General features: G+C 41.4%; 1 protein-coding gene across 10 annotated transcripts in view; it reads right to left on the reverse strand.

Annotated features, from left to right (window-relative positions):
* LOC141782765 (glycerol-3-phosphate dehydrogenase, mitochondrial-like) overlaps positions 1–23,663 on the reverse strand; it is a 187,457-nt gene that overhangs the window by 59,288 nt on the left and 104,506 nt on the right. For 5 of the 10 annotated variants that reach the window (XM_074659470.1, XM_074659466.1, XM_074659469.1 and 2 more), the window contains exons 4-10: positions 19,229–19,329; positions 18,399–18,537; positions 15,876–16,000; positions 9,552–10,015; positions 8,431–8,575; positions 7,621–7,753; positions 2,075–2,136 (exon numbers count right to left, since the gene is read on the reverse strand). In XM_074659470.1, the coding sequence (XP_074515571.1) occupies positions 7,624–7,753; positions 8,431–8,575; positions 9,552–9,927 (651 nt within the window). In that variant the 5' untranslated portion in view covers positions 9,928–10,015; positions 15,876–16,000; positions 18,399–18,537; positions 19,229–19,329 and the 3' untranslated portion in view covers positions 2,075–2,136; positions 7,621–7,623. The other 5 variants (XM_074659472.1, XM_074659474.1, XM_074659467.1 and 2 more) reach the window with 5 other exon arrangements.

Genomic DNA, 23,663 nt, shown 5'->3' on the forward strand with positions numbered 1-23,663 from the left:
AACTGTATCAAAAGTACTGCTCGGTAGGGTGCTAATAATAGACCAATACAAACAAAACTCCCGACAGGAATAGAAAGATCAAAACAATGCCTATTTAGTGCTCACGCAGGCAGTGTGAATGGCTTTTGTGTGCTGCTTATTATTGCAATCTCAGTGTAGCAACGGTACAGAGCAAATCTCAGTAATTAACCTATGGTAATGACAAAAGCCAATTTATGGCTCTTAAAGATCAAATGTATCTGGGTTAATGTGAGGTCAATCTAATGCATGTGCGGGAATAGCAGCGGTGGAATTGAAGTAGCTGGTTGTACTGGGATTACTGCCGATGTGAATGGTGCTGTCAAAAAGATCCATTCTAAATAGACAGTAATGCACAAGCTGGTGTCAGGCTTAATTTGACACACTAACAGTACACATTGTGAACACATTTGTACATGTACGTTAAGTACGGTGAGCTAAACAGAAGACAGATAAACTGCTTTTTTTGTCTCGCCTGTTTGAATGTGTTTGTTTTGAATATGAAACTTGACTTGTCTGCTCACTTTCTTTCACATGCCTCGCCATGAGCGTCACAATTCAAGGAAGAGCCTCCTCTAGTGCCTGCATGCTCAGGAAGCCCAGCAGCGTCTCCCACAATGGCTGCAGTGCATAGTGTACATACTCTTTTAAAACATAAGCCCCGTTCCCACTGCAGGAACTTAACAACATGTAACCTGGAGATTCCCATAACTTCAACTCTTAAAGGTGCTCTATACGATATCCAGAGCATTAATATAGCAGCAAACAACTATTTGCTATGTAAAGATATAGAGGTGTAATGTCTACCTGAGCAGAGAATGAAGTCACTCTCCCTCTGTGTGTGTTGAAATGCGAGATTCTCTGTGCTTTGTTGACATCGCCAGTACGGCGGTTACAGCTGATAATGCCATTGCGGAAGCGTAGCGCCCACCTTTCAGTCCCCCCCACCCCCAAGGTTAAAACTGTTAGCTCTGTCAGCAGTGTTGCCATCGTTTGCACTGTTAGCACCGTTAGCTGTGAACCGTCGGTCAACCATCGGGTCAGCCATCGCTGTGTTGAGAGCTGTTGAGAGGCAATAGCAATGCTCCCAATTTCTCGTTTAGCACCAAATCTGTGAGGCTTTTGAAATGAGGTTCTGTCCCTCGAAGAAGACTTTAAGGAGACTTAAAACTAGTGATTAAAACCATAAACTCATGTTCACAATGTTTACTGAGGTTATAAATCAAGTGAGAAGTAGGGTAATTTTCTCATAGACTTCTCTCCAATCTGACTTCTTTTTGCAACCAGAGGAGTCGCCCCCTGTTGGCTATTAGAAAGAATGCAAGTTTAAGGCATCCTGCATTGGCTTCACTTTTCAGACCTGGAGTTGCCCACTGGTTTCCACTGTGTTTTACAAACCAAAACAATTGAGATATATGTCATTAGAAGGCGAACACAGTTGTGGTACAGGAACTTGTACCCAAAGCGGACAGTGGAAACAAAAACAGAAACTGTGACAATTGCTACATGTTAAGTTACAGGTTATGAAGTTCCTGCACTAGAAACGGGGCTAGAGAGGACCTCAGAGCAGCTGTACGGTTCGCCACACATATCACTCATATTATCAATACATAATCTGATGCCAGTGTCAATATGACACCCTGTCTGTGAAAGGAAGTTTCGATCCAAGTCCTGTGTCAGCAGCAGGCCACCATTTCACCTGCTTTAGCAAGACATCCATGGATCGCTCTAAAGTGATCCATAAGCTTTTGACCAGGTCTTCTAAAAAGGTCTCTGGACACTGATCTTGATTACTTTACACTGGCTTCCCATCAAAATCAGAATCTAATTTAAGCAAACTATGCTGTGGTCAGGCACCCTCCTACATTAGAGAGCTACAGTACTGTCTGCATCGCCAGTAGGTGTCTGAGGTCTTCTGAGGTTGTGGCTTCTAAAGTTTCTTTCTCTTTGGATTAATATTTTACTAATGTCATTTTTTGCTCTTCTCACGTTTGTTGCTTTGTTTTTTATTGTGACATCTGCTTTCGAAAGCTGCTTTTTAAATGAGCTGACTTACTTTTCTTAGGTCATATGAGCCCTGCTGACCACTCTGTAGGTAGAAGCCAGATGTTGGACCACCTGGACACAGCGACAGACAAAACAGGCATTAGTTATTCAGCCAGACTCCAAACAGAGCCTACTGACAGATCATGGCTCCTGGGGAGTTATGCTGCATTTAAATAGCACCTTTTGATATTAGATCAATACGACGGATTAACAGTCAAGTCACTCATGGGCAGATGCTGCGGGGAGACAGCATGCTTTGACTGTGATACATTATGTGCCAGAACTAAACAAAGAAGTTATTTCAATTCCAATGGTTTTGTTACTTTTTTCACAAAAGGTCAAGCGCTGTCAAAAATATCAGCATATTGACCTTTTTAAACATTCCAGAAACATTGGGATCATAGATTATGCTTTCTTCCCCTCTTCCTCGCTAACAAAGGGTTAAAACTCATTCACACCAAAGTCGCGGGGGGCTGCAACTCTCTGTGCTTGTCATTTGCAGGTCATTGTACAGTTCATTTGAAGTCTAACATGGCATGGACTGTCCTGGTGATATGTGTGTATTATCAGGAGGACAGAGAGGCTGTACAGGATGACAGCCGGCTCTGTTACTACTTAAAGGGTAACTTCGGTATTTTTCAATCTGGACGATATTTTTCCCATGTTTTTGTGTCTACAGCTGGGGACACAAAAACCTGACATCAGAGAGCTAGCGGCGACGAAGGCTGCCTGTTGAGTCGCCTCACGTTTCGCCTTTGTTTTGGCCGGCAAGTTGCACCCGAACACACCGCAAAGACTACAGGCGACGGCCAACTACCTCGTACTTATCACGCCGTATGCGTGAGATGTAATTACTCTCCACACCAGCAGACGGCGGTATTCGTCTGAATTCCACATTCAAAAAAAGAAACCGGAAGACCGAGGATGGCGGATATACAAGCCGTTGTTGTTACGTACATGAAACAAAGCGGCGTCTGCTAACCATTTTCACACCAGTCTCGCTCAACACATAGATTCATTCCAGATGGCCATATCATTATTAAAATATCAGTGTATTGGAATGATCACATGAGATGAGGATGAACGATGAGAAAAGCCTTTTGTGTGTGCCTTCTATCGGAGTGATTTCTCTCACCGACGGGCGTAGCCACTGATTCAACATGCTGAATTGGCCAAAAATCCTCCCCGGGTCCCCCGTCTGATAGGATTTTTGCTTTTCGATTTTTTATTACAGAAAGTGTATGAAACCCATGACCAAAATAGTCATATATTCTGTCATTGTGCTACTTATGGATGGAATTATAGTTATTATAGTGGGTATAGTTATTCCTCTTTTTTGCTGGGGACCCCCTGGAACCTCCTCAAGGACTGCACTTGGAAACCACTGTCTCAGCCAGTTCGGTGGGTAGGGAACTGTGTTTAGAGTTAGCCAAAATTGTGTCAATGCCCTGGAAGTTGACCAAGAATCTCTGCAGGCAGCGAGATAAAAAAAAAAAGCCCCGTTCTCAGCCAATACTAGGTGTGTTTTAAAAGTTCAGGATTGAAATTCACAGCAATTACACTGAAATGACCTTATATTATTAATAGTATAAATATAAAAAATAATAATACATAATTAATTACCAGATTTTAAACAAAAGCAGCGGGTCAAATCTATTTGATCACGTGTTAACACACATAGTGGGACAGACACTCGATAGACACCAGTTCTACTGTCGACATTGTTGTTCCTGCAGTTTGACAGAGTGTCCTTGGAGTTCGGCTTTATGACCAGAGGACAAAAAACACTCCGAGACATCACCTCTCCTGTCTTAGACAAAGACAGCAAGAACAGGCATGAACATGTGGACACCTACGGTATGAAGACACACACATCCTGAAGGACATGTGCAACGCGTGCGTGTCTGTGTGCATGCACAAACCCCTCAAGTCAGTTGTCTATTCTCTCTATTTCACCGCTACAGCAGGAAAATAAACGAGCTCCAGCTGCTGCTTCTCAACAATCCCCTCTTTCTTATATCGTAGTGACATATAAAGAATTAAATATTAATACGCTATTGTGTATCGATTGAAAAAATACCTGCCACTATAATGGGCTACTTGATATTTCTGAATAAAACAATGACAAACTCGTTATCAAAGGGCATTTTTTAAACATTTATGACAGCAGAGTAGCTGTGGAGCAGAAGGCCTCACATGGGCAATAAAAGGCACGCAGATGAAGACAATACCCATTTATAGTTGTTCAAAATGAAAGTTATGCATGATAAACAATGTCCCCTGAGCTGTATTAACCTTAGAAGACCTGACACAACGGATTCAAAAGTCCAATTGATTATTTTGATGGGTGAAAAAACACTTGTCCTGAATGCTTACACGTCAGTACAGCGTACAGCTCCTATTGGATGAAGACAATAAAACACATCTTGTAGAAGTTTAATGGAAATGATCACAGTGAACAAAGGGAAGGCGTTGATTTGGATGCGAGGGCTAAAAGATTGGACTGGAAATATTGAGTTGAGTATTCTTTAATTCCAGAGGCAGAGTGAGCGGCGACACTGATGCCTCCTTTGTTTTCGGCTGACTCATGGTTTGGGAATGGAGCTGTTGTGTGATGTGGAAAGATTTCACCACAAAAACAGAAAAGAGAGTCCACATCAGGCTGCAGGAAGTGAACAAAGAGAGTCTTTAAACATGCCAGTCCAGTCAGTGGAGAGTCGAGATCTGCTGCTAGACATGCAGAGACTCTGGTGTGACTGTGAGAAGACACGGAGACCCATTTCCCTTAAGGGGAGGACTGGGGGAGACGCTGGCTGTCCACTGTGGGGGGCCAGTAGGTCTTCTGAGGTGTCACCTCCACACAATGTGACAAACCCCTCTGGTGTGACCCTTCTTCACACTCCCCCATACCATTCCTTCCACGTTCTTAGACAAATGAGTGAAGACCCCGGCCCCGGCGCTACCACAGGCAAGGACGGAGACCGCGTGGACTCCGCCAGTCACGGCTTCTCGCTCCATCACTTCACACTTGTATCCCCCGCGCTCTCCTCCGTGTCCCCTTCCTTTCTCAGGCTTCAGGCTCTCTCTGCTCATTTTGTGACTACGGGACTTTTACCAGGGTCTCGCCCAGACATACGCCACATGTCACCCTGCCATCCGTGGCCACACTGCCTGAAGCCGGATGTAGTCTGAGGCTTGAAGTGGAGAACCACTGTGACACATCCCCAACAAGCCTTTCTCTGTCTTATTCTCTATGTCTTACAGTGATGGAAGAAGCACTCCGATCCTTTACATTCTGCATTCAGAATTCTACAAAAGTAATAGTACACATGTTGTATTGGCAAAATATATTAAAAGTATAAAAAATAAAATTAGCGGTATATTATTATTTATTACACGGTTTTGTTGAATACTCGATTCTGATTGGTCAATCACGCCGTTCTATGGTCTGTTATTTCTTTATAGCAGACCGTTGCTATGTATAACAAACCTTTGCTATGTATAACAGACCGTTGCTATTGGCACATATCTGATATCGGTCTCTGGAGGACCGTTTTTGTGTTGAATTATTGATTCTTTAAGTAAGTAGTGGTGTAATAAGCGGGATAATGCACAGCTAGCGGGTAATTGTTGTGAAAGAAACCCCCTCAGGGCGATGAGAGACCCCTCCGCTTGGCATCGCATCGCCATGTCGGGTTTTCTTTCACAGCAGTGACCAGCTTGCTGTACATTATACCTTACATATTAAATTGTTATTAATGCATCAATGTGTAAGAAGCATTTTACTGCTGCAGTTGGTTGATTTGCAGCTAGCAGCTCTGTGAGGCTGCACGTAGTCACAGCTGTGCTTTGAGCTAAATGTTAATGTCAGTATGCTTACATGCTACTATAACAAGCTGATGCATGTTAATAACATGCAATATAATGCTATCTCCAAAAGTCGCTAAATCAAAGCGAGGAAGTCTAAAATATCATACGAACCGTTGTATGAGATTACGTTGAATTATACCATCCGAGAAGTTTATGGGGGAAACAACTCATAAATGTCTGAAATGTAACAAGAGGCCCCAACTAAACACTACCTTTTGCAAAGGGTAATAAGACAAACATGTTGGGAACCACTGGTTCATTCTATAACAATACACTGCAATTTACAAATTTATATTTTTTTTTTATGTAAAGTATTAATCTGTAAATTAATTAGTAAGTAAAGTAAAGTAAAAAGTACAATATTTCAATCAGAAATTTAGTTAAATAGAGGTATAAAATAACATCAAATGTACTTATTTACTTCACCCCTGATCTCTTTCCATCTTTCTCTCACGTGTTTAAATCTGTTTATAACTGTCTCACAATCTGCATTTCACAAGACATCAAATGGATCGTATGTATCAGCCGACTATTTCTCATTTTCTTCCTGTAGCATATAGAAGGCAGAGCTAATATTGAGGAATGCAAAAAAAAAAAAAAATCTCATGGACTAATCTTGTGCTGAGTACAGCCATGATAATGATGATGGATTAGAAATACAGCAGTGTATTGGGATTACAGTGCTATTAACTGGCCAGGGGAGGAGGACGAGGAGGCAGACCAGTATCAAGCTAATCAATCAAATAATCGGGACAAGCCCTTGTCTACTAGAAACAATTAGACCACTTCTCCAAAATCAATAGCCCTGCATTCTGTTTAGATACCCACTGGTCACTCATTCAATAAAGCCTCCGTGGGTTTTGATAAGCCTGCCAGTCGGCAAGGGCCATTTGAGGCTCCAAGTGGGAACAAAATACATCAAACAGGCTCCAGGAAGGCCTCATAAAAATTGCAAATCGAAAACAATATAATTTCATGTGGCAAAGGTTATTTTTCCACTTGTTCATTATCAAATGTCTCATGTGAAAGCATTGCTATAAAGGGGGAAAAATCTATTTTGTCTTGAGTGTTTGGGGAAAACAATGGGGACATGTATTATGTCTAAAGGAAAACAAAATAACGACGGAATCAAAGGGGTTCATAAAGTTGCTCTGAGAAATAGTCCTGGTAGTGGAGGTGTCTCCTGCTTCCAGCGCAGCTCCCATACATAATTAAAGCAGGAATTTGTATCTGTCTGCACTCTGTGGCCTCCTGATGAATTAATATCTGGTGGAAGTCCTACACAGCCATCAGATTAGCTCATTTATTTCTGTCAGCTGCTTGCTCTATCAGCTATTTGTAAATCAGAGAGGGTGGGTGGGTGAATGGTGGTGGGGGGTGGGGGGGTTGAGATTGTTGGACGTATATTTATTATCATAAATGGCTGTTATGAATTAGGTCTAATTCAAACGTCCAGGCTATAGTGCCGCGAGTGTAAGTGCACAGTGATGACTCATTTTGGTTTTTTTTCCCTGGGAGAAATGTTATGTTGACATTGTTGTGCTAGTTATACCTTAGCGTCACAGCTGCATGTGCCAACACTGTACTGGGAGTTTGACTGCAGACACACAGTCATCGGACACACCTGCTGGACAACACAGAGGTCACAATCAGGTGAGTTAGTGTGAAAACCAGTGCGATAATCACTTTCTATGTCCTGGCTGAAGTAGTTGGGTAGTGGAAGTTGATGTCCTCCTCCACGGGAATGGTTTTGCTGTGTGTGGGTGTGTTTGTGCATCCTTTCCCAGTAAGAAGATGATGTGACAGGATGCTGACGGGACTGGAGGTGTGTGTGTGTGTGTGTGTGTGAGGGAGCAGGGGTAGGGAGGGGAACAAACAAGAAGACTGCATTAACCTTTGGTCTGCTGGGGAGGGGAGGGCACGAGCGGGCCCTGCTGGTTGAAGGGACACCCCATAATCAGGCTCCTGTCAGCGCTGTTTCCAGGAGATTAATTCAGCTGGTTTCAATTCCAGCCGCTGCTCCCCTAGCCTCAACCCGGGGTGCACATATTGTCCTGTTTAAAACACATGCACGTGGCGCTGACTCAATTTAACACAGGCATAGCTGAGGGGGAAGGCTGGGTCACTGGAGTAGCCTTCCTCCCTTGCAAACACAAATAACATGCATCAACAAGAAAGCAGAAATCCCAGCTCGGGCCCAGGCGGAGAGGAATCCAATCAGAGCGGAGTTGCAACCTCCACGAGAGGAAATTATGTTTGATCAGGCTGGACCACTGAATTACACACAGGAGATGTAAATCTTATCTTACTGTTAGTTTACATGACGCCAAGCACCTGCTCTGAGCCACCCGTACCAACAGACAGTGCCTGGTTGTTGTGGCCAGAGGCTGAGGAGACTCTACCGGCGCTGGCTAATGAACTGATGAGACAGTAGCGCTAAGTAGCAGGTGATACAGGGGGACAGTGACAGAGATGTAGGGGCCCGCCGTTACTTACCTGTAATAGCCCAGGATGACGATGTGCACCCCAGCACTGGGCTGACAGATGTCGGGGTTCTTCTGATCATCCATTTTCCGCAGCGCGTCTGTAAAAGGTCCCGTGGCATTGATAACACATTTGGCTCTGACATCAAATTCCTGCCCTATGAAAGAAAACAGCATCAATCACCAGGGGCTATTCATCTGTGGCTGGTGACAAGCCGGATTATTAATTTATCAGCGAACGCCCCCCTCTCTCCGTAATAGAGTGGCTCGAGTGTGTCCATGGGAGACTTCCCAGGATTGTAATTAATAGGAAACAGACATACCTAATTTCCCTCTTGCCTCTTTGTGTCACAGAGTAGCTCAGTGGCAGTGACTGAGGGAGCCTTTTGAAACTGAGGAAGGGAAATGTTTGTTAATGTGATGCTTGATGTTGACGAGCTACAGTATATAATGGGACGCATATCAAAAGATACCATGAGGATGGCAAATGATCTGTTTTGACAACACGATGAATGACAGACTACCCTTTCTAATTTGACGTGTGATGCCGCCACTGCTAAGAGAGAGGAAGAGGAGAGATGGAATGACGAGGCTGAAATTCATATTTTTGCAAGAAAGAAGAAAAAAAAAAAAAGACAAAAGAAAAAAGAAGAGATGACAAAAGTGTTTCTATTATCCTTTCAGTCTAAGCCCTCCCTATGCGAGGCCCCCTTCTCACATTATTAAAGTGAGACATCTCTGAGGAGAGCACACTTCCATCTTTTAAAACATCAGGGGGTGGTCATGTGTTGAGATCCTCAAATCTTGGTTATTCATGAAATGTTTCAGAATACCATCTTTTACCCTTAACTGCTTTATTCTTCCAAAGCCAGCCCTATGCATGACATTTAAAAGGTAAGTAAGGCCATTTGGAGTACGCTAATTCCGTCTTATGTTCCTCCCTACAAGATCTGAAGCAGCCCTGTGCGCCATAAAACGCTTATAAAATATTAAAAGCCCCTGCATTAGATGTGCAATGACTATGTGCAAACTAGCACCGAGGAAGAAGTGCTGGGAGGGCCCCCGGTGTGCGGGCTAGAGAGAGCGGGAATAGAGCGAGGCAGGAAGGAAGGAAGCGGCTTTTGTTGGATTTACCTGTGATCCCATCCCCGCAGTGCGCTCCGCAGACCCTCTCCTTCCCCGTCTGAGGGTCTGCCCTCTCCAGTAGGTGCACCACTTCAGTGTAATTGGCTATGGCAGCCCCATACCTGGCAGCAGTGAGGGCGATGGCGAGGTTCATTCGAGCATCGTCGTGTTGTCCTGCAGCGGGGGGACAGGACCAGAGCAGGGGGATGTGAGTCACCCCGAGCCTGTGACTGGTGGTATGGAAGTGTGTCGGAACCGATATGTCACATCTGTCCCTGTCACTTTGCATCAGCGCGATGGCTGCTCTGGCCACACAAGGAGCACACTTAAAGCCACAGTGGCCCTTTGGCCTGAGTGTGGGCCCCCCCTCCCGACCGCCCCTCATCTCCCCTCCCCTCTCCTGCACCGGGAAGGGGAGCTGCTCCTTGGGAAGAGGCAGGGAATGCAGGGATGAGGAGTAGACGCATCAGAGCCTGAAACATACCAAGAGTGCAGAGGTAGGACCTGACGAACCTGTTGTTTATCAGTGTGTTTTTTTGTCCCACGTGATAACATGTTATTCCTGTCTGCAGAGGATGCTCAGTTCCTATTTATATATTATATCACAATTTTTTCTACATGTTCACATAAGGCTCAATTTTACACATTTTACAAGGTTAAATGGGAATAAAAACAATACAAACAGACATCCTACATTTAAAAAAACACATTGAATGATCACTGAAAACAATCACTTCCTCTCCTGATAATCACATTTTTCAACATGTCAATATGGCCGTAAACAGCTCCTGACAGCAGCTGATCTGCTTCTCCGGCCGAAGATCCCGTGGCCGAATCCTTTTAATGAACAGAGAAATCTAATATCAAGATTTATGGATTAATCCCTCTTCAGCTCTAAAATACCAGAGATCTATATTCAGAGTCACAAGGTCACAAGTTTTGTAATTTAAATGAAAGGGTCTAAAAGGTGACAAATGAACAAAGCCCGGTTTCATTAGGAAGTGATTCTTATGTACATCTTTGAAGATTTATTGCCGGACAATCCCTTGGTTCAAAAGTAAAGGGAGAATAGAGATGATTAATCACTTTTAATGTTGGTGTCTCGGGTGACTTTCTTTCTATTTGTTATTGCCAGGGAAGTTCAAGTCCTCATTGTTGGCCATGGAAAATGTTGCTACTTTGCAGGAATGAGCGGGGTCCTTTGTGCCCTGATTTATTTTACGTTTGAGCGACTCGAGGCTAGCTAGCTGGTGGGCTCGGCTTAATGCTACGGCATGCTGGAAGCTATTCCCCCACTACGGGAAATAAATAAATAAATTGAAAGCAAAAAGTAAAAAAAACAAGAAAACAACAGATTTAAAGGCCACATTTTAGAATGAATTACATACAAGAGTATGCACCCTGCCATGATGTATTAGGAAGACCATGGAATCCACTTCTTCATCTCTGTAGGGTGAATGTGACCATTAGGTGGTTAGCAAACTTATGCCACCGGTGGTGTGTGTGCACATGCATGCACAGACGCACACACACACACACACACACACATCTCACGCAGACATGAGCGGGGCTCGGCACCAGTAGGCAGTGTCTGATCCTTGGTGATTGCTGAGCCTCCCGATGACCTTTGACCCGGTGATTCACAGCTCTCTGTTGTGAGCCTGTCACAGATTGGCACTGGGCAAAGAACAGGAGCATTAATACTACATTAAATGTCAGGAATTCAAGGATTAGTCAGATCGCGGCGCCGGGATTTATGAATGAACAGCATACGACGGCTATAATAACCTGACACGCTGATGAAGATAACAATAATGATGACGATAATTATCATCAGCAATTAAAAGCCAAAATGGCCGTATGACAGAGCAGAGCTAAATGAGCATCAAATCTCCCTGGAAGAACGGGAGCCCCCCCCCCTCTTCCTCCTCCTCCTCCTTCTCCCTCCTCCTCTTCCCTCCCTCCCCTACCTCCGCTCGGCTCACACCACCACTCGTTCCACCCTCCTGGAGGTACAAAACTCAGTGGAGTGAGAGGAACTCTGCGGCTGGACAAAAAGCTGCAAAATGACAGAGACAATAATGACAATGAATGTCATGTCTCCCAGTCATAGAGCCAGAGATGCTTGGCTGGGCTGACTTGTCCAATTAAATTGTTACAGGTACAGTGGGAGATGAAGTTATTATCCCAGATGCTTTTGTCAATTACTCCTCCAGCACTAAGAGGAATTGAATTGTATATAAACATACAACAACAACATTTCCTTAAAGTTATATAAGATTAAATACAGCCCAGAATTGTAGCTTTAAAACATATTTAACACTACAGAGTATTTCTTGCTGTGTGAGAATTTTCTGAGTTTATCAGGTCCCTTGTCTGTGTGATTTATGTGCACGGAGTCTGACAGTCTGTTCGTCATTTCTTACTAAACTTTACGTTTGCAAAGACTACGTTTTCTAAGGCTAAAGGATGTCTACATGTTGAAACTATCTGACCATGATGGCTTGAAAAATCCTGAGGAGATGAACCCGAGCAGTCAAAGCCCGATCCCCAGTAAAGAAGGTCAGGACAGAAAATGTCACTGCTATAATGTACCCAGTTGCGTATGGGGAAAAGGGGTGGAAAAGACAGCTTGAGGAAATATTAAATACATGTAAGCGGTCTGATGTTTTTATTTTTTTTCATCCCTTTGTCCTTTCTGCACTAAAATTGTATTAATATTATAAAACTACGCCATGTTTCCTCTCTAGATTTTGCTGCTTTCTAGAAGCACAAAAGACAAACTGCTATTATAAAACAAATATAAATAGCTCATGTAAAATACCCCCCTCTCCTACTTACTTCTGCTAAATGAATAAGGTTGACAGATCACTGCTCAGATAGTGGCCGTATTCCCTCAGAAGTATGTTGCCTTTTTGCAGTACATGGGAATCCACATATCCTCAAATGCTAAATGAAGTCTGACAGATAGCCTAGAGAAACAAAGTTGGGAGTTTGCAGCTACAAGGGAGACCTTGAGTGAACAGGACATGCTATGTACACCCTGGCTAACAATCAACATATGCTTTGTTTTGCTGATGCCAACACGAGGCACATATAGCCCGGAGAAAGATGGATCCTGGGACTGGTTGGAACGCGATGCCCACTAGCTATTTTCTATTTAAAAAAGATGCTGTTTCTAATTTGTATACGCTCACATAGACAGCAATCACACGGCTGTGTGAGACACAGGATATTTTACTTAGAAGGTATCATCTATAATTTAACATTACTGACAAATAATTATTAAACATTTGTGTGTTTAATTTTTTTTTTTTCTTCCAAACAGACTGATCTAAACATCTTGTCTCTCATTTCAATTATACCTAATTTAAGGGTTTATGTTTGGGTTTTAATGACAATAAAGATGCCTTCAAATGTGCATTCAGCTCCGTACATATGTTACATTTGGTGAGACATTTCTGAGAAATCTTCATCACTTCAGACCACATTATCTGCTATTCTAAAAGTCAAATCACTAAACTGGTGTTCCTCACACTTGTTGTTCATGTAAGACAAGAAATAACAAGTTTTTGCAATCACACCAAACAGATAACAGGACAGATTTAGATTTCTACAATTTGCAGTCAGATTGCTGCTGCCGGCGTCTCCAGCTGTGATAAGTGCAATAATTTTTAACATTGCGGTGATTCATACACTCTCACGGTGCATAGTGATGTGCACGGCACATTACACACCGTTCAAGGAACGATGTCATGATTTTGAGCATCATGGCTCCCACCAGCTTGTCTTTCACGAGCGTGGAAGAGTACCAGAACCACCACCTTGCAATACCGGGAGAAATGCGACAGTGCAGGGTTGGTATTATGCGCCGTGGATCACATGATACCACGGAGTCACACTCTTTTATTCCCCTATGATACTGTCTGCACATCCCCTCTCTATGACAGTGTTTGCAGCACTAAAAAGGACTTAATTTTCTGATAGGTTTGAACTCTGGTGTGACTGATGATAGTTGGGTCAGATATGGCTTTGTGCGAGTGAAGGAGGGGTTCTGGGATGGTGACAGGCAGCATGATGAGTTAAGACGCTGCCACGGCCCAGCAATGAGAGAGAAATCAGAAAATCTCCTATCCCCCTCTCAGTAATGAGCCACACCTGTACACTGCTTTAAATACCAGAGAGAAGCTTTAAATGTCAGGTGCAATTAAAGCTTATGATTCAAGGCTGCACAAATCAAATCAAGGCCCCGGAGTTCACCCGAGTCTGAGAGAGCAAAGGCGAGATGGTGCAGAGATGCCATGGACCACTCTTCCTTTACCTTACACTTCGATGGGCCTCTCAGCCCAAAGGTGATTGTAAAGTTTACTACCATTCGGCTGAACTTCTCCATCTTCCCAACTCCATGCCTTTATCAAGGGAAAGGTTTACGGCTCTGTCTGGTATATGAGGTGAAAAATGATCAGAGGATTGTTGAGATGAGGTTTTACTTGTACACCTGAAGCGTTATGGATATGGGGTGCTGACAGAAAGGTGTGAAGGTGTGTTCATACCAAACGCAAAGCAGATTTTCACTTTGCATTACTCGCAGGTATACGGCCGCTGGAGTGTTCGTGAATATTCGCCGTGAATAAACGTGCAGCGTGTAGGATCTGGCAGCATCTAGAGGTGAATCGCAAATTTGCATCTTTGCATTGACACAAATCCGCTTTGTGTTTGGTCTGAACACACGTTGATGGTCAACCAACTGGACTAGACACTGACTGAACATGGAGAGGAGAGTCAGACATAAACTATATTCTAATTAAGGCCTTTACACACCGGGGGAGTGACGAATAAAAAACACAAAAATGCTTAATACTCGCCTGCGAATATTATATGTCTAGAGCTTTTAATGTGAAAGGTAAGAATGGACGGAGTGGATCTGATCTGCGTTTGTCAAGGTTGAAAGGAGGAATAAAGTTTGTTGTTGTTACTCGGACTACAGAGCCTCTGTTTTGTTGTTTCACAAACATAGGTGCAACTCAACCCGTTCCGCACAACGTGATTGGTTGATGCCTTTATGTGTGGTGCAAAAGCTCAGAAAAATCAACCTTTTTTGCCGCCTAATATTCACATTCTGTGTGAAAGTACTCATGACATGGAAAAATGTATTGATGTGCAAATGAATTGCACAAAATAAACGCTGCTGGTGTGTAAAGGCCTTTAGGGCTGAACTAATGATCATTTTCATAATTCAATAATTGAATGATTGTTTTCTTGATCTATCAATTAATAATTCATCCCAGTGAAAAATGTCCATTTCCCAGAGTCCAAGTCCCACATGTCTGTAGTATAGGTACAGGTTTAGGTTAAGTATAGTATATTTATACTATTATAGTCCAAAACCTAAAGATATTCAATTACTATCATAGAAGACAAAGAAAACCACCAATAATTCACATTTGGAACAAGTGAATTTTTGGCAATTTTGCTTTATAAAATGACTTAATCGTCTAACTGTTTAAACTCTAATTTTAATTCCAACTTTAATTCAGCCTTTATCTAGATTCTTAAAGTAATAAATTAAACATAATCTTTGCACATATTTGAATGACAGCAATGACCTATTACAGTTTACCTCGTTCTGCTGCTAACAGAACATTTGATTTCTCTAATAACGAACCAGAATTTAATTTTCAGCCCTTTTGTTAGTTATTAGCTGATTTTGAGACCTGAATTAGATTTCAGGTTTTGAGGGTAAACATTATTGAGACTAGAAGTCTTAAGTCCCAAAAACTGTTGCTTTAATTTGCCCTCTGTTTCATCCGAGACACGTAGCGCAGCCTACATTTTACTGTCGAGCTGCTGACTAGGCAGTTGCGTTTCCCGCAATCACACTAATTGGTCTCCACTGCTGCTCACCTCCAGGACCCTCATATGTTCATACAGATAGCAAAATAAGGCTCCTAAAGAAAACACACGCTGAGAATAATGAGATTTCTCATATACTGTGAAATGTAACAGAAAATGGTGACATTTCAGTTTGAACCCGGGTGACTCGTCTTAAACAATTCACAGACAAAGGAGGACACATGGGCTTCATTCCACCTATTACTGAGGGATAATTTTATGAATTAAGTCACAATATGATAACAACAGAGGTCTGTGAAGTTGTAAGATTTCTTTAAAACAACTTCAGAAAATTCCAGGCAGGCAGTCATTCAAGGAAAACATGTCACTGCTTCCCGTGAATGAAAAATGAACATGGGAGGGTAAATAAAGCAATATGACCAGAGGGACCAGGAATTCTGCGGATAAGTGTCAGCTGCGGAGAAAAAATGAAGCATTTACCTGTTTGTAATCCAATTTCATGATGGCTTTCTGTAGATATCGGACTCCTCCGTGAATGAGCTTGGTGCTCCGGCTGCTGGCGCCTGATGAGAAATCGTCTCCCTGCACAAGGGCAGTTTTGAGATCTGACAATGGGAGCCAAGGAAACACATCAACATTTGGATACTTATTGTCCCAAATCTTTAGATGCTATTCACATATGCACAACTTTCCACTGTAATATTCATGACGGGAACAATATTGTGAGGCCATACATATTCCATTGGTTAAAAACAACAATCATTTCCACCAGTATGACAGCATGAATCTCAAAGAGGAACTGCATGTTCTCAGAACACAGTTATACCAAACATAGAAAAGAAATCTAGAAAACATTGTTTTCTTCTGAGCAATTTTTTATAAATGTATTTGCGGGAAATCATATGACTTTCACAACATTTTTAACACTGAAATCTCTCTTTACTTTGCCTATTAGAAGCCTCTTTGCTGTCCCAGATGGTCTGTAAATCCCAGTTTTGAAAAGAAGAAAGAAAGAATGACTGAGGATTAGAAGAAAGTGTTTGAAAACCCCCTCTACACCGCCATTAGACAACCCGAGTAAATAAAGGGGCAAAAACACATTTAAGAAGCCTCCTACCAGCAGCATGGATAATTGATTTGGTATGTAATGGTAACCAAGAGAGGATGCTCCCCTCATTGGAAGAGAACAAAGGAGTTATCATTTATGTTTTTGGTGATTGGACTAAAGCCCGTAGACTTGTTAAGGAGAGAAATCCTCCCAGTCTAAACACGCTGCTGCTCTAGACTTCATAGCAGACATGCGAAGCGTCTTACAGATGGAGCCCCAGAGAGACGGCTTGGAAGCAGCTCCATCACAATGGCAAGGAGGTTATGCAACATCAGGATGGAGAATGCCCATTTGTGGTTGCAAGCAGGGGCTGAACAAGACTCTGCCACGAAAAATCCTCTCAAAAAGCTTCTCCCAGAAAAAACGATGGCACTGGTGCTGCAGGAAAAACTGGGAATTATCAGTTTGTTTGCTCATGAAAGCCCAAAACATTCCTAGTAAACCAGATGACACTTTTTAGTCAACACCAACAATGTGTTAGTTTGTCTCTCAATACTTTCTGACTTCTTTACCATGTCTCAGCCCAGTGAGTCAAAGACCATTGGTACTGAAGATGTGAATCTTTCCAAACGGGTTACAAATATATTTAAAATAAACTCTCTCTCTCTATATATATATAGATAGCATAGACTATATGAGAAGTGGACGCAGTCAACGTGACGTCACCCATTGGTATGTGGACTGCTAAAAACACGACTTCGGCATTTTGGCTGTCACCATCTTCGCTTTTTGCAACCAGAAGTGACACAAGAGGGTGGAGCTAAGTACAACCGAATGCTGAATAAGACATTTTTAGGCAACCAAAAAGGTTCTAATTAACTTTCATGAACTGAAAACACACCGTGAAAGGGTTAAAGTTGTAATACAAAAACATGGACAACTCCCAGACTGGACAACGCCGTGGTAGCAACCTGTCAGCCACGCCCTAAAGCATACCCTGCTTTTTGGTCTATTTGACTCTAAATGGGACCATAATTTATTAAATGAACATCATGCTGTATTGAAGAAAACTTGAAACTAGCAATTGAGACCATAAACTCATGTTTACTATGTTTACTGAGGTAATAAATCAAGGGATAATTTATTTTTGCAACCAGAGGACTCGCCCCCTGCTGGCTATTAGAAAGAATGCAAGTTTAAGGCACTTCAGCATTGGCTTTCTTATATATATATATATATATATATATATATATATATATATATATGGTTAGTTAGTGAGATTAATATGTTGCTGGTTTGTTGACAATAAGACAAATATTGAATACCATCAGACTTATCTTTTAAGTGGTTGGAGAAACATGTTTGCTTCTGTATACATCAGGGCTGCACAATTAATCAACATTTTACCAAAATCGCAATATGGCCTAGTGCAATTTTCAAATCGTAGTATTTGTTAAAATCGCAATATTTGTTAAAGGTGAAATGTGAGTCAAAATAGCATTTCAAATTAAATATTATGGTGTTCCAGAGATGTCCTGGCCCACACATCATATTCTACAGACTTAAGAAAATGTCTTTGTTTGGTGCAGATCCCCGCAGAAATCACACCATAATCATTTTAATATGTCTTTCAATGAAAATGAGAATAATAATGTAAAAATGATCTTTCCCTCTAACATCACAAATCATATTGCAATAGCAATATCAGTCAAAATAATTGCAATTAGATATATTTTCAAAATTGTGCCAGCCTTAATATACAAATAATATAATATTCAAAATCTATACAGGCTGGCATATCTACAGTGTAAATCAAAAAAGCCTAAACAGTTAAGGTCCCAGAAACAACTGGTGTACTCAAATAGCCCGCTGCTTGGATGAGCAGTACATAAGTCCAGCTCTTTATTTTCCAACCAGAGGACTAAAGCAACTTACTCCCAGTGAGTGCATCTAACCTGAGTCAGTGGCTCCTCCTTCACCGATGAAGCCGTCAGACTCCTGGGAGGCCTTCATGAGGCCACTCTGACCTCTGAGCTCATCCATGTAGACAGTTTTGACCCGTTCAGCCGCCTCCACATGTGATACCACACAGGCCTACAGCATCCATGCAAAAAAAAAACAGTCATCAATTTCATTGTCATGTGACTCCAGGGGACAGTACACATTAATAAATGTGTTTCATTATTATGCATATGTCTTTATATTCCTCATGATGGATTTAGGAAAAAAGAAGCCATGCATTTTCTGTGACAAAGCTGTCAGACGCCATCAAGCAATAAAAAACAATACATCACACGCTTATTTATATTCCACTCCCAATAACATTTCAAAATATTGTCTTTCTAGATTAATCACAAAATCTGCATGTGGCACGCCGACGGACGGCAGGCAGACGTGTTAACAAGCAAACTTGACTAATTGCAACACATGTACTTAGTAAAGAAGATGATGGCACAGGATTATCTAAAATAAGCAAAACAAAAAATGACAAATGACAGCCATTCTCAAGTTCACTGCAGTTGTTACTCATGTGCACATTACAATCTACCATCTGTTAGAAAGAACAGTGAACAGATGCAAAGACACTAAAATGAGTAGCTCCTTATTATTTATTATTCCATTTATGATCTGTGATACATAGAATTAAATTGTGTTACAAGCATCATCCAACGTGAGCTCACTTTTTACATTTTTATTCAACAAACGTAATCTGAAGCCTCCTAATTATATTAATAAGGTTTTGTTAACTACACAGCAGACTCTGCAACACTTGAGGGAGTCTCACCTGTTTTCTCTTGTATTCTGCCGGCTGAGTAAAATGCAAACAAGCCTCCTCTCACACTGACAGCAGTTCCCATTAATGCCTTATGGAACGCCTGCCTCCTCCTGCAATGCACAGATACAGTAGGTGGTGGTGATCAACAACAGGAAAAACAGCAAAAAGAACAGCAAAGTTTGCAGTGCAGGTAATCCATTACTGAAACAAACTTTAGTAGTTACTTTATACTTATACTCCACTACAAAAAGAAGGAAATGTTGTATTTTTTACTTCACATTTATTGTACAGCAATAGTTACTAGTTACTTTTTTAGATTAAGATTTTACATAAAACAACATATGATAAGATTATAAAATGCAATTCATTGTTGACGGTTAAACCAGTGGTTCCCAGCCGGTTTGACTTATGACTTCTTACAACTAGAATTACCGCCAACCAGCCAAGTTACAGTTTACATCCATGTCTGTCCAACATGTCATCACTACACCATTTTTCCTATTAGATATTTGTGTGAGATTGTCATAATTAGCGTATGAATTCTTGAGTAATGTCCAAAAATGTGATTTGTGAGGTCATAGTGACCTTTGATATCAGGTTCACCCTTGAGTCTTAGTGGACGTTTGTGCCAAATATGAAGATATTCCCTACAGGCGTTCCTGAGATATCGCGTTCACAAGAATGGGACGTACGGACAACAAGGCCACGTCTGTCGCTGGCGTGAAGGCATTTGTATTGGCAATCTAATAATGTCATATATATCAGCTACAGTAAATGGTACATTTTACTGCAGAATGAGTACTTTTACTTTGATACTTGGTACATTTCGCTCGCGATATTTTTTCTTGTATTGGTGCTTTTACTTTAGTAAAGGATCTGAATACTTCTTCCACCACTGGAAACATGACTAGAACTGTGCCTATGAAGTTTACTGTGTTGTAAACAACGTTACCATCTCAATACTGATCCTTCCACTGGTCTAGAAGCAGGTCTGCCTCTTTACACCACAGTCTGAATGGTGCACTGCACTAAACAGAGAAATCCTCCCACACAGCTGCTTAGAGGAGAAAGCCTCGCAGCTTAGGCAAAGCTTTATCCAATTCCCTCATCATCCACTCTAGGACACTTTAGTGGGGCCGAAATGGAGTCGCAGCAAATTCCAGTACAAAAAGAAATCTGCCACAGCGAGCCCGCTATCAGCGTGTAACCTCGATGAGCAGGCGTGTGTCTGTGTAAGCTGCTAAATCTACTCACACCTCAAACAACTCGGATAAGTGATAAACTGTTTGTGGCATCATTAGAGAGCAGACGCTCATTCCTCATATAGAATCATTCAATAATTTTGGTGTTATTTTTTACACTGAAGTCATCAATGCATTTCAACATTGATCTTTTTAATGCCCGATAGCCAGTGGCAACGACACGGTGTACATCCTGAAGGCCTGCATTCATAACTATTACAAAGAGATTCACTTTACACTATTTAGAGTCGTCTCAACCTTTTATAATTCAGATATATTATTAATCAAAGAGATTGACAAAGAAACTAATGGTTTGTCTGATTTTCAATGGGGCACAATCCAGCCAGCAATTGATTGTGGCACCAGGGACACCTGCAGCTTCAGAATACATTTTCACTTTCAGGAGGAGAGGAAAAAAACAGCACCACGAGGAAATATTGCCCCACCACATGAATATGCAGGGACTTGATACCAGCAGTGTCATTACTAATGTTGCTGCCAATTACAGAGCATGTCATGACACTGTGATTCATGAATATTCATCGTTGACTGATATAGACAGCAGCAGTATGCAGAGGCCTCTATTCCCATTTTACTGTCTCATTGTGAATGGTGAACAGGTACCTCCATCATACCATGGAGGCGCCTTCCAGCTGCAAGACAAGCTGTTCCATAAGGCATTGCTAGTTAACAGTGTGTTATATAAAGGTGTATAAAAGTGATGAAGTGCTCCCTGGCTCTAAAGAGCAGGCATTAAAGCATATTAAGTAGACATTTAAGCTTGTAAAGTGGGAATCTAGAAATGGAAAGAAGACACTGAGCAAAGGGATGCCTTCAGGGTCGGGCTGTTCAATTCTCAGAAAGTTTGATACCTGCTGGTGCTTAGGAAGGAAATGAGGTTTGTGCGAGGGACCAGCAGATTTTGCAAACTTCCTGGGCTTCAATTTAAGTGTGTGTAAGTGAGGGGAGCAACTCCCTCCTAGCTTTCATCCAGTTTCAGGGCTGAATAATGTTAAGTAGTAAGTGGATCACTCAGTGATTATGAAATTAAAAGAAGTGGAGAGATCATTAATAAAAACACATTTTCTCAATTATTATCACACTTTTGTTAAGTAATGTGCTTAAATACAACTTTGAGGAAGTGGTGCTTTACAGAATATTTCAATGTTCTACAACTTTACACATCTACTCCTCTATACTTCAGAGATAAATACTGCTCTTAAGTTACTTCACAGGTAAGATATGGCATGCAAAACATGTGATGAGCTGAAAAATCTGAAAAGTGAAGCCAATGCCGAAGTGCCTTAAACTTGCATTCTGTCTAATAGCCAGCAGGGGGCGACTCCTCTGGTTGCTAAAAGGAAGTCTGATTGTATAGAAGTCTATGAGAAAATGACCCTACTTCACACTTGATTTATACCTCAGTAAACATTGTAAACATGAGTTTATGGTCTCAATCACTAGTTTCAAGTCTTCTTCAATACAGCTTGATGTTCATTTAGTAAATTATGGTCACATTTAGAGTCAAATAGACCATAAAGCAGGGTAGCTTTAGGGCGTGGCTACCTTGTGATTGAAAGGTCGCTACCACAGCGTTGCCTAAAAATGCCTCATTCATCGTTTGATTGTACTTAGCTCAACCCTCTCGTGTGACGGCCAAAATGACAAACTCAAGGCTTCAAAACGGCAGTCCTCAAACCAATGGGTGATGTCACAGTGACTACGTCCACTTCTTATATACAGTCTGTGTGTGTGCCACACTGGCTAGCTAATTGCCACCGCTATGCACTGTGTTCATACGGCGGTTACCTCTGATAACATAAATTTGAGTTTGGAGTTCAGGCAGCTTAAAGTCAAAGTAGCAATAAAACAATGTATAAATATTCCATTACTTCTTAATGAAGTAGAAAAGTATTAGCTAGCAAAATGTACTTCAAAAAATTAAACGTACAAGCACTCATTATGCAGCCGAATGGTGCCTGTTACAATTATATTATATTATATTATTGATTATTTATTATTGATGAATGGACATTGTCAGCATGGAATTTAATATTGCAGGGTGAGGCAAATTTGAACAACTTTATATACTGGTTGGCTGTTAATCTGTAACAAATCATCACATTTTGATGATCATGATTTGTATTTAAAATCTTAATCCGAAAGATAACTACCTATTGAATGTAGTGATTAATAAGTACAATATTTGTCTCTGAAATGCAGTGAGTGTAAGTGTAAAGTAGCAGAAAATTGAAATACTCAAGTAGGCATACTTAAAAATGTTAGTACTTGAGTAAATATACTTTGTTACATTCCACCTCTTCACATAAATGTCTCAATCACTGAACACTCTCATAGAAATCATTCTGCATCCTATCACATAATACCTTTAAAGGTACAGTGTGTAGGATTTAGCAACATCTTATGGTGAGGTTGCAGATTGCAACCAACTGAGTACCCCTCTGCTCATTCCTCCCTTTACAAGACTGCGGTAATGTGAGCTGCTGAGTGCAAAACCGCAGTAACGCTGTTTGCCTCACTCAGAGGCCAACCTTACCATAATAACACTATTTTAGGAGCAACAGAAGTCAGACGGTGGCTGGCGGCACCACGGTTTTAAACTCTACAGCTCACGTTACCGCAGTTTCAGTTTTCAGGAGGGCTCATTCTAAGCTAATGAAAACACAACCATTGTTAGTTTCAGGTGATTATACACTAATGAAAACATAATTATGAATATTATATTCCATTTCTGCTAATAGATCCCCCAAAATGTTACACACTGTTCCTTTAATAAAATGCAGTAATAATAAAAGAGTATTTTTCATTGTGGTATTACCACTTTTAGTCAAGTATCTGAACACTTACTGTATTTATCACTGGAAATGAGCGCATCCAGTCTTCTTCCACTACATTAACTCTTCACAACAGTATATATCATATCTGTTCAAACTAAAATGCAATCATGTAAAACTGGAACTAAATGAAGCTGTGCCACATCTGCAAAGGCTGACACTCATGATCAGTCACGTGGTCTGGGTGAGTGAAATATGATGTCATCTTATAATTCATATCACGGTCAGATCTCTTTGTATCCACATGAAATAGAAGAATTAAATGAATCATTCCACGTGGGCGAAAACACAAGTGATGCTGATGGAGGACTACTTGCAAAGTGACGTAAAGTGCTGACGTAAGCTGGA

This window comes from Sebastes fasciatus, chromosome 14, assembly GCF_043250625.1.
Source record: "Sebastes fasciatus isolate fSebFas1 chromosome 14, fSebFas1.pri, whole genome shotgun sequence".
NCBI lineage: Eukaryota > Metazoa > Chordata > Actinopteri > Perciformes > Sebastidae > Sebastes > Sebastes fasciatus.